The sequence below is a fragment of the Gadus morhua genome, chromosome 16, assembly GCF_902167405.1.
Source record: "Gadus morhua chromosome 16, gadMor3.0, whole genome shotgun sequence".
NCBI classification, from domain to species: domain Eukaryota; kingdom Metazoa; phylum Chordata; class Actinopteri; order Gadiformes; family Gadidae; genus Gadus; species Gadus morhua.
Window position 1 is genome coordinate 16,139,910 of NC_044063.1, and position 11,273 is coordinate 16,151,182.

Sequence of the window (11,273 nt, forward strand, 5' to 3'; positions counted from 1 at the left end):
GTCCTTTCTCCAGCCTGTAGCCACCCCCTACTGACACACCCCTGGTTCACATCGAGCCAGGGAGAGCGCTGTATAGGAAACGAGAGAGAGCCATGTGGGGAGAGAGAGAGAGAGAGAGAGAGAGAGAGAGAGAGAGAGAGAGAGAGAGAGAGAGAGAGAGAGAGAGAGAGAGAGAGAGAGAGAGAGAGAGACTGGGAAGGGGAGGAGGTGCCCTGCTGCCCTGCTTGCGCATGCTCATCACCAGCCCCGGCAAGTGCAGCTTTCATCCGCAGCAATGGGGGCCAGGAGTGGGAGGGAGAGAGAGAGAGAGAGTGTGTGCCAGGGTGTGTGTGTGTGTCTATGTGTATGTGTGTGAGCGAAACAGAGCACAGTAGCTGTCAGAGGGAAAGCGTGAGAGCTTTGTGTCGGGCCTTAGACAAAACCAACAGAAAACGGGACACATAGTTAGGAGAGGAGGAGGAGGAGAATTGAGGGAATCCTTCTGGCATTTGTTAGCAATTATACGCCCAGTCCCGTCGGTGTGTCGGCGCCGATGCGGTGAGTACTGCAGGGCTGGGCACCTTTCTCCTCCCACCACAGACACAACTACAAGTACAGCTACAAGTACAGCTACAGCGAGCCGCCGCCGCCGCTGCTCCAGCGGATACCGGGGGCAGAAAGGAGAAAGGAGAGGAGGAGTTTTGTTTTTCTCTCTCTGGCACGAGAACTCAGCACTGCGGCACCTCCGGCGGGAAACCGAGGAGGAGAACGCGGCTCAGGAGGGAGGAGAGGAGAGGAGAGGAGAGGAGAGGAGAGGAGAGGAGGCACCGTCTTTTCTTTTGTTGTCGAGTTGGTGTTCTTTTTTTTTCTGGCGGGGTGGGGACGGGGGGAGTAGCTGTGGCGGTGTCTCCTGGCGTCGCCGGTGTCCCCCCGCTGTCCCGGTCTTTGTATGGGAGGCTGTGGTGGGGCAGCATGTGGCGGTGCAAGCGGGCAGCCCGGTGCCCCCGACTCACTGTGGCCTGCGGACACCCCTCATCGTCTCAATGAAAGGCTTCAAGCTCGCCTGGTAAGGCTCGACGCACACGCGCGCTGCACATGGTCGTCACCACTCCACAGCACAGCAGCGCGTGTACTGTGTACGCCGTCCGGCGAAACAACCTGTTTATCTGTTCCGTTGAGTAGATCAGACCGTAAGGGGGTAGAGGGGTTCTCAGAAGTGTCGTGCATGCCTGCCTTGTCTCCTTTGCTGTTGTCCTGCCCCTGTGGTTCTGAGTCTCCTTCATTAAGAATGACTGGAGGCCTGGCCCGATGGGAAAGGACACGTTTGTTCATGGTTCTTCTCTGGTGCTGCGGCTCCTTTAAAGGACAGACGCATCCATCTATGTGTTGCGGTAACTTTCTGTGGACATCGTTGTTGACTCACTCTGTAATTCTAAAACTGCAACTCTGTACCATTATGTAAATGGCTGCAAAGCCAAGGGGGGTGGATGCTATACCAACCATGTATTAAGGGCTAAATTACAACAACAGTTAAGCCCCCGACCGGGACATTCATGCCCGGAACATTGCCAAGCCTGAAGCTAGATGTGTGTGTGTGTGTGTGTGTGTGTGTGTGTGTGTGTGTGTGTGTGTGTGTGTGTGTGTGTGTGTGTGTGTGTGTGTGTGTGTGTGTGTGTGTGTGTGTGTGTGTGTCTCTGTGTGTGTGTCTCTGTGTGTTTGTGTGACTGTGGCGACCCTATTCTGTTCCCCTTTGGCTATGTGTGTGTGTGTGTGTGTGTGTGTGTGTGTGTGTGTGTGTGTGTGTGTGTGTGTGTGTGTGTGTGTGTGTGTGTGTGTGTGTGTGTGTGTGCAGAGCAGCTGAGGAGAGGGCTGTCACGTGTCTCGCTGCAAGAGAGCAGGCACATGTCGTCGTCCCCCCCCCCCGACCCACCCACCCTCTCTCCTTGTCCCTCCCTCGCTCCCTCTATATCTAGCTCACTCTCCTCTTTCCCTCCATCCCATCCCTCACTTTAGCTCCTGTGCCTCACACTTAAACAAACAAACGGTCGTCTGACGGGCAGTGATGTCATGCCCTGCTCCCCTGAACTGGGGCAACGTTGTCGTCTCCCACCCAGCATACGTCCGTTGCCCTCATACCTCTTCCCTTGCTGTGACTCCCCTGCTCTATCTTTCCACCTCCCATCCCTCTCTCTCTCGCCACGCTCCTTGTCTCCCTGGATATGTTTAGAGTACCGTAAGGGGGGGGAGAATGAACAATTTGAAGGCGAGCTGTTTTGACAACGTGCGTCCTGCATCTGTATTCCCTAATATTTCCCTCTTTATTTCCCTCTTTATTTCTCTCTCTCTCTCTCTCTCTCTCTCTCTCTCTCTCTCTCTCTCTCTCTCTCTCTCCCTCTCCCTCTCTCTCTCTCCCCCTCTCTCTCTCTCTCTCTCTCTCTCTCTCTCTCTCTCTCTCTCTCTCTCTCTCTCTCTCTATCTCCCTCTCTCTCTCTTTTGTTTTTTCTGTCTTTTCCCTGGTCTTCTTGTGTAACGTATCCTTCTGGTAGTTGTTCTTATCCCTGGCTATACGTCTGCGGAGGTTAAGGTTTTCGCCCCCAGTGACAACCCGGCATCCAACCCCCCCGCTCCCTATACACCCAGCTGACGTCCAGCCGTATCACTACAGATAGCATCCTTTACAGCTAGCCTCTGAGCCGAGGCAGACAGGTCATTGAGCTCCGTCTGTCTGGCGTTCTGTGCTTCCCGTCTTTTGGGCTCTCTTGAGGTAAGGTCAACGGGTACTCTGGCTAACGAACCGGGGCTCCCGTTATGATTGAAGTGTGAGTCTAATCAAAGCTCGGTGTTGAGGCTTGTGATGAGCAAGTCAGCGCAGCCAAGCGTCCTGGACTGCGGCCTTCACACATGTCCCGTGTTCAGAACGACACGCCGTTTTGTTACATTATTTCTTTGCATAATATACACATGACCGTACGTTAAGAAAGTAAACCAAGGGGGCACCCCTAGAACGCGTACCATATAGGCCCAGTCCTGAACGCAGCAACCCGGGTTTGAATCCTGCCCGTGGTCATTTGCTGCATGTCCTCCCCTCCATCTCCCTCACCTTCCTCTATATCTCACTCTGTAATATAGCATGAAATAAGCAAGTGTGCCAGAGGTGAGCGGGAGCAGCCCACTCTTACGTCACTCTGTCTGGGTTTGTGTGCGCTGGTTCGCTGCGGCCCCTGGGGGGAGATTCCGCAGCGTAGGAAGAGCGGTGAGACCCACGCGTCGGCCCATTGATCAACGCCTCGGTCGGTGCCGCGCTCCTTTTGTCTCGGACTCCCCGGCAGGCTCTCATGTGCAGAACACAGACGGTGTCAGCGCGAGAGGAAGCGGCCCGCTAACGAGCGCCATGACGGATGGTGACGAGGAGGCAGGCGCGAGAAAAAAGCGCCCTTCATTCAGATGATGCTGCTTAGCACCTTAGGGTACTTTAGATGTTCAGCTCTATTTTAACGTCTGGCTGTTGCTAACCGGCAAAAAACGGATCTGGATGAAGATAGATATTTGCAAAGTTTTGAACAAGGTTTTTTTTCCCTCTTGTATTCTTTATACATTCCGAAGTGTTGTTTTCCTAGTGGCTGTGTGTGTGTGTGTGTGTGTGTGTGTGTGTGTGTGTGTGTGTGTGTGTGTGTGTGTGTGTGTGTGTGTGTGTGTGTGTGTGTGTGTGTGTGTGTGCGTGCGTGCGTGCGTGTGTGTGTGTGTTTAAGTATGTGGGGTTTGGTGGGTGACAGCAAAACTAGCATTCTTGTCAGCTGTCTTAATGGGCGGGGAGTGCTGAGAGTTTTTCATGATTTGGCAATTGCTCCTAATTGTTGGTATTTGACTCAAACATGACATTTAGAGGAAAGCACAGCTGGCCAGGACCTAGCACACAAATGCATGCACCTAACACACAAACGAATGCACACACACACAAAAAAATGAGTGCAAGTCTGCGGATGATAGATGATTGGACCAAACATAGCCCATACATTCTATCTATTAAGCTCTGTGCTAGTTCCATCTTCCTTTTGGTTTCGCATATCTTGTCACCTCTGCCCGGATTTAGGCATTTGCATATAATATAATAACGGCATTTACATAGCACTCTTTCTTATTTTATGCTGTGTGTGACCCCCCTCCCTCCCACACACACAAACACGTACACAGTACAGAATAAGAAGAGGGCTGCAGCCCTTTCACACAACTCAGAGAAGGAACTTACACAACACAATGGCAAGCGTGCACTCACAAAGACTAACAATCACACACGGGGTTATCGATACATGCCGTCATTCTGCATGCGCTAATAACCATCATACGGAACGCATTGATATGTCACACGCCACTTGTAAATTCAGCACCTTTCGACATGCATTCAGTGTACACACACACACACACACACACACACACACACACACACACACACACACACACACACACACGCACACACACACACATACACACACACACACACACACGCACGCACACACCATCTACAAATTTGAAGGATACAGCTGTCAATGAGATGGAGGGGCTTTGATGATCCTCTCTCTCTCTCTCTCTCTCGCTCTCTCTCCCTTTCTCTCTCTCTCTCTCCGTCTGGCACCTACAGAACTGCTCGTTTCCGTGGCACTTGACTTCATGCCATTCACGATTTGCTATCTAATATTTGGTTTCCTGATGTAAATGGATTGTGATTTCATTTGCTTCTTTGTCATAATGGTCAAAGGAGATGGCGGTGATTCCATGGTGTTGGTTTGCCAACATATTTTGTTGTGTTGTTTTTGTCAGTATTGTTTCTCTGCCATGCAGTACTTTCAGAATTGTATTGGATGGTCCTATTTAATTGAAGTATACAGTGTGTTATACTCTCAGCCTTAGCTGTTCTTAAATTCATATTTGTACTAAGCATCCTCGGGAGACTACTGAATTGACTTCACAAAATTGATTGATAAACATGTAGTGTTTTTCACTCCACAATCTTTGGCTCATTCAGAAAATGATTCCTTCCTTTATTGTGTTAAATCATCTTGTCTAATCTTGTTAAGTATACATTTGGGAGGCCATGTAGGCTCTATGTCAGTGAATTGTGATACCCAATACTATATGTACAACAACTATTGTCCCTTATTTAAGGATTAGTATAATATTTTAAGGAATTATGAGCAAAGTAATATTAACAGTAAGTGTGCTTTGCTCACTTCTTAAATCTTGAAAATCCTACCATGTATTTTCTGGACCAAAGTTCAGCAAGGACCAAAGGACTAATACACTATACTATACCTACTATACCTACTATACCTATATCTACACTACATTGTCCTCAGTTCACCCTGTGTCCTTTTCTTTGGCTTGAAGAGAGTGCCCATGTTCACACACAGACACACAATCTGTCCCCTGTTGTGTCACCCTGTGTGTTTCCGTCGGGCGGTCCACAGCGAGGCGGATGGCTGCCCTCCTGTCCCTGGCCCAGCGAAACAGCCTGTACTACTCAGCCTTTATCCTGCCTGCCAGCACCTCCCCTCCGCTGCCGACACCCGGCCGCTGTAAATAATTGCTGTTCCTTGTTGTCAGAGCGCTTTTTCTACTTCCGTTCCGTAGGTCTGAATGTTGAGCAAAGCATTTTTCCAGTCCCCCGAAAAAAAGTCATTTGCAGATTTATACGTAAGTGTTGAGACAGATTCCGAAATTATGTAGCCATGTTTAAACTTGTGTTGAGACTTCTTGCAGTGTTTTTCTATCAATAAACAGACCCTTTTAGTTGCTCATTAGTTGCTTATCCCTTGATTGAATCCAGCATGTGGACTCCAAGTGCTTTAAGCATCTGAGCTTGGAACTCACTCTCACAGAGTAAAGATGAGGGTGAATCTGTATGGAGCCTGGGGCACGCGATGATGACCTAATTGGGATTGAACTTTGCTGTGTGGTCTTTTTTTTTTGTACACACCACATTTTACGTAAAAAGAGGGGGACCTCATTGATGGGCGAGCGTGTCTCTATAACAGTGCAATCCTCTACTCACACCCGGCTTGCTCTTGACTGTCTCACACTGGTGTCCCACTTCAAGTAGTGGTGCACATGAATAGCTTGACAAGCTGCCATGGCAACAACATGGGCCGAGGCACAGCGGAGCTGACAGACATTTCCGATGCAATGACTCCAGCGGGGTGCTGTATCGGCGGGTTCCCATGACAACATCATCAACAGCTCTCGCGCTGTGCATATAGAACATAGAGCACAATCTTAAAAGGCTTTAACCTTCAGTACGATTACTTAAAATGCAACGTTCACTCTCTGCGATTGTCATATCTTACCCACCACAGATAGCGGAGGCACACACACCTCTGAACCATAAGTTGCTTTAACTTATGCACAACATTTCCCTGAAGTCTATGATTAGATCCCGTTGACGTCCAACACACCGCCCCTATATGACTCTCTAACTCTTCCACGGTCCACTCTGGTGCTGGATGCCGTGACGTTTACCATCTGCGTGTCCATCGGTGGGGCGGCTCTGAGAACAGGGGTCACCCCGTAACTAGGTCACCAGCCTGTGTGAGGCCTGGCCAGCTTCACCCGAGAACAGAGTGCTCCGGTCGGGGCAGAGGGGCTCTCTTTGTTCCCCAGTAGGGCTCCGCTCGGCGCTCCCACACAGGCAGCCAGCAGGGGCACAAGGCTCCGGTGGTCGGGGGGGGGGGGTGTCCCTGCACCGCCAGGGCCCTCGCCCCCCCAGGCTTCTGACATTTACTCTCAGTGTGGTTGTTTTATCACTCCATAAAGGCCACACGGGCGTCAACGCTTTTGTTCGCAGTCAGCATATCTGAGAACTTTCCGTTTCGTGGTGATTGGTGTTGACGATGACATCACCTCAGCACACGCTATACCCCTGCCGTCGTACCCGGGTTTACAGATTCTCGTTTTAACTTTGTGTGTTCGCTTTTGTATATTTTTTTAAACAAATGGTTCTTTTGAATCATGCAATGTCCGGGATAGGTGAATGAATGCGAGCAGACATGAGCACAGCAGTGGAATGATAGTGGACGTTCCAGGCCGCTGGCGATAGCGTTTTGGGGTGTCGGTGACATTTACCATTGAGTTCTTGAACCTGCTTGGACATTAGAAGTGAAAAGCCAGCCCCCACAAAGTCGCTCAACCAATCAGAATCGTCTATATTACATAAAATATAAACACGTAAAAACTATATCCAATGCGCAAATTAGCCAAAACCTGGATTTAATTAGTAGCTTAGGTATAATGACTAAACAACAACATAACACTTTAGTGTGGAGGCCACTTCTAAAGTGGTATTCAAATTACTGCAGCATAAAAGCCAGGATCTGTGTTGCTGACTTTCTAATTCACTTAAGGGGAAACTATCTTCATCTTTAGCCAATACTGTTTTTAGCTCTTTAAACATTTTGAGACATGCAGCTAGAACTGCTCTGGCTACCTTACACACAAAATAACTATCTGTGGAAGCAATTGACGTAAGCACTTTCCACTGCGGCAGGACTGACTAACGACCAAAGTTGCTACCGGTGATATATGAAGACATTCTGTTCTTTTTATGGTTCTTTTCACGAACACTTTAAAATAATAATAAATGTGCATAGTGAAGCAAGATGTATGCATCATGGAGAATATATTCTGCCTATTTTTTGGGCTTATTATTTTATATGCATCATACTTGATACGCAGGGTTAGCGCAGAAAATGTGTTAGTGGTGAAGAAGTTCATGTTTTGGTGGGATGGTGGTGGGATTTGGCGTCAAATTTGGGGGGGGGGCTCCACTTTTTTTACAGGTGGACCATTAATGCTGCTTTTCATGCAGGCTGTCAGACTGTTGCCCTGCAGCCTGATATATACACAGAGAGGGAATGAAGTTTAGATTATTTGAATGTGTACAAAAATACATTTTGATTATGTTATATATGGTTATTTGTGTGTAGCTTATTTGGTTGCACAGGTTTATTCAAAAAGGTTTTTCTACAAATCAACATGTTTGGCAAAATAAATATTTCTCGTTTTTGTATTCCAAGGATTTTATGAAATTGCATGTCCTTATTGAGGACACGCAACGAATTCCAAGGATTTTATGAAATTGAATGTCCTTATTGAGTACACACACCGTCTGAATTTACGTTATAGGGCTTGTAAATTGCATCTCAACGGCCGCTGTCACTTTGGGAGCCTAGGAGCATTGGACTGTTAGTTATTATTTTAGTAGTAATGTTTTTATGTTTATTGTTATTATCGTGAAATGAGTTGGCATTATGGGGGCCCATTGTTGTGTTTGAAACTGCGAGAGCGTTTCTCATGGGAGATGCTGCAAACCAAAGTTTTCATTAGCCTTGGTTAGGGTTTCTATACGTTGTATTTGGATTTAAAAGTACCACAGCTCTCCTGAGTCCTCTTTATATGGAATATGGAGTATTGCCAAAAAAAAACTCCCATGATGCATTCTGATGTACAAGCTGTATTGATCTTAAGATAAAAGTATAAATCAACCGGACTTCAAGACTATTGTGTGAATGTTTCACCTGCAAGGCTGCACTCAACGCCATGCAGAGACGGTGTGATTTTAGGAGGGTAAGCTTAGAATGTAAAGTGACCTGAAAGCCAGTGATGTCAGCTCCGCCATTCATGAAAAGCATGAATAATTAAGCAGCAAGCAGGCTCGGCAGAAGCAGAATGCAAAGTGGAAGCTGTCTCCCCTCTCTCTTCTCTGCACTATCTCTCTCCCTCTTGTCTGCCTCTCTGTTGCTTTTTTACATTCTGTGTTTTGATCGATTTCACCACAATTCCCCTTCTTCCTCATCACCACCATCATCATCATCTTCATCAGCCTGCCCAACATGAAATTCCGCCCTGTACAACACAACAGGGGAAGGGAGGGGGGTGGGTTTGATCGCGCGAGATCCGTCTCCGTGCCTCGTGGATACTGGGGTGCGCAGCGATGGTGGTGGATGTGAGAGTGGAGCAGGCTGGGAGAGCGACGGAAGAGGGGAGTGGGGAGGGAGAGGGACGCCCCTGCTGCTGCACGAGACATGGCAGTCGCTCAGCCGCCGCTCAGCTAACCCGAGAAGACGGAGAGGATACAATAGAGTGAAGGATACCACGAGGACAGCCTGATCATTGTTGTGAATAGACTCCCGCGCCCACCGCCCCTGCCGCAGCGTTTGTTTGGGAGACACACGTCTCTCTCTCTCTCTCTCTCTCTCTCTCTCTCTCTCTCTCTCTCTCGTTCTCTCTCTCTCTCTCTCTCTCTCTCTCTCTCTCTCTCTCTCTCTCTCTCTCTCTCTCTGTCTCTCTCTCTCTCTCTCTCTCTCTCTCTCTCTCTCTCTCGTTCTCTCTCTCTCTTTCGCTCTCTCTCTCCCTTTCTCATTCTCTTTCTCTCTCATTCTCTCTCACTTGCAGACCCCATCTTTGTGCAGTTATTTCCGGCGTCTTCTTCTTTTTTTTCTTTTCCTGCCCTCTTTATCCTCCTGGAATGCTCCGGAACTCCTCCGTACCTACTGCCCTGCATCCCTCATTCCTGTGTCTTTCCCCCTTCCTCCTCCTCCTCCTCCTGCTACTCGTCCTCTTCCCCGTGGCGCTCTGCCTATTCCCCAGCCTTGGGTGCTTGCGTGGTGAATGAAGGCGTATGAGCAAAGGCTGGTCGTTGTGGAGCTGCTGTCTACATGGCGACTTGCAGGTCAGTCTTCTTTGAGGGGGGGGGGGTCGGAGACAAATACTTCGGTCAATGTGAATTGACCCCCTCAGGTTGACCCTCCATCCACACCGATTTGCAGGGAAATCGCCTCACACACAGACACAATTGTTTGTGTTGGAGTTTGTGTTTGATGGGGTGGAGTTTGGGGGGGGGGGGGGGGGGGGGGGGGAGGTGTGTGTGTAAGGGTGTAAGGGCTGTGGGGTGGGGTGGGGTTCAGGGGGTGGGGGGGGGGGGGTTCTCTACAGTCCATCAGCACCTTTCCTAGGGCAGGTGGCGTTGTGGGCGGCGTAAGCTGGTTATTAGGAGATCAGAGCAGGCAGAGGGAAGATCAGTAGTCCTTAAGCCTCCTAAAGGAGATCTACCTGTGCCTCTCTCTCTCTCCGTCTCAGGCATTCTCTTTCTCTGTCTCTCTGTCGTCTCTCTTTCGTTCCTTCTTGAGAGAAATCCTTTTCTTTTCCGGCCCGGTGTCCCGTTGAGAGGGAGAGAGAGACAGATAAGGACTGGGAGAGAGGGAGAGAGGGAGAGAGAGATGATTCGTTGGATGAACAGCTCTCTTCGGGGGGCTCCCTGCGACGACATGGTGGTGTTGGAGTGCATGGCTTCGGCCGACGGGAGCTGCCGCTGTCTGGAGGGCTGCTACGGCGAGGTGTTGAAGGACTGGGTCTTTCACCTAGGGTACGGCTGTGTGTGTGTGTGTATGTGTGTGTGTGTGTGTGCTGAAGTGTGTGAGTTTGCGTCGAAGTATGGGTGTGCATGTGTGTGCACGTTGTAGTGTGTGTGTGTGTGTGTCTCTGTGTGTGTGTGTGTGTGTGTGTGTTGTACTGTGTTTGTGTGTGTGTGTGTCATTGAAGTGTGTGTGTGTGTGCATTGCTTTGAAGCGCTAGGTGCGGCACACTCCATTACTAGGTTAGGACCGGAGTACTTTGGTGTTTGTGTTTATGTTGTTTCCCTGCGTGTCAGGGGACTGTTAAATAGATCAAACGTGCTCTGGCTGACACACCAACTCTACCTCGGTTCGGGTAGACATGGGAAGAGGCGTTCCTGCGCTTCGGGTGCGATGAGTGGGCGTGTGGACGCACTCCCCTGCATTTGTATATGAGCGGTTGTTTCATGAGTGTTTGCAGGTTAGCATCGCTGCTGTTAGCATTGTTGCTACTGACATTGTTGCTGGCCATGGACTCGCTCTGCCCCTGTCGCTCTGCCTGATTGTTGTTTTATTTGAGGGTCAGCAAAACGCCAAAGTGAAAAAACAACATTGCGGCTTGGAAAGACCCAGAACTCGGGGGGGGGGGGGGGAGGGAGTTTAGCAGCGTGTGTAAAGTGAGTCCTTTGGACAGCGTGAGCTCAGTTGGATTTAAAGATTGAGAGCTTATTTGACACACACATGTTTGCAACACCAGTCGCACAAATAGAAAGAACTGTCTGTCAAGAGACTCTGAAGTGCGGATAAGTCCTGAATCCATAGACCATTATACAGCCCTATAGTATATAGAGCTATATATAAGTCTCAGGGGCATACTATAATAGTATTCACAGTAACACGCCGCACCATAACATC

The 11,273-nt window shown here is 49.2% G+C and overlaps 1 protein-coding gene across 11 annotated transcripts in view; it reads left to right on the plus strand.

Moving 5' to 3' along the window:
* Nucleotides 1-271: 271 nt before the first annotated feature.
* Nucleotides 272-11,273, plus strand: part of gramd1bb (GRAM domain containing 1Bb) — a 41,162-nt gene continuing 30,160 nt past the window's right edge. For 4 of the 11 annotated variants that reach the window (XM_030381171.1, XM_030381174.1, XM_030381175.1 and 1 more), the window contains exon 1: nt 10,026-10,390. In XM_030381171.1, coding sequence (XP_030237031.1) covers nt 10,245-10,390 — 146 coding nt within the window. In that variant the 5' untranslated portion in view covers nt 10,026-10,244. Of the gene's footprint in view, nt 1,046-10,023; nt 10,391-11,273 lie in introns of those variants that run through there. The other 7 variants (XM_030381172.1, XM_030381176.1, XM_030381179.1 and 4 more) reach the window with 4 other exon arrangements.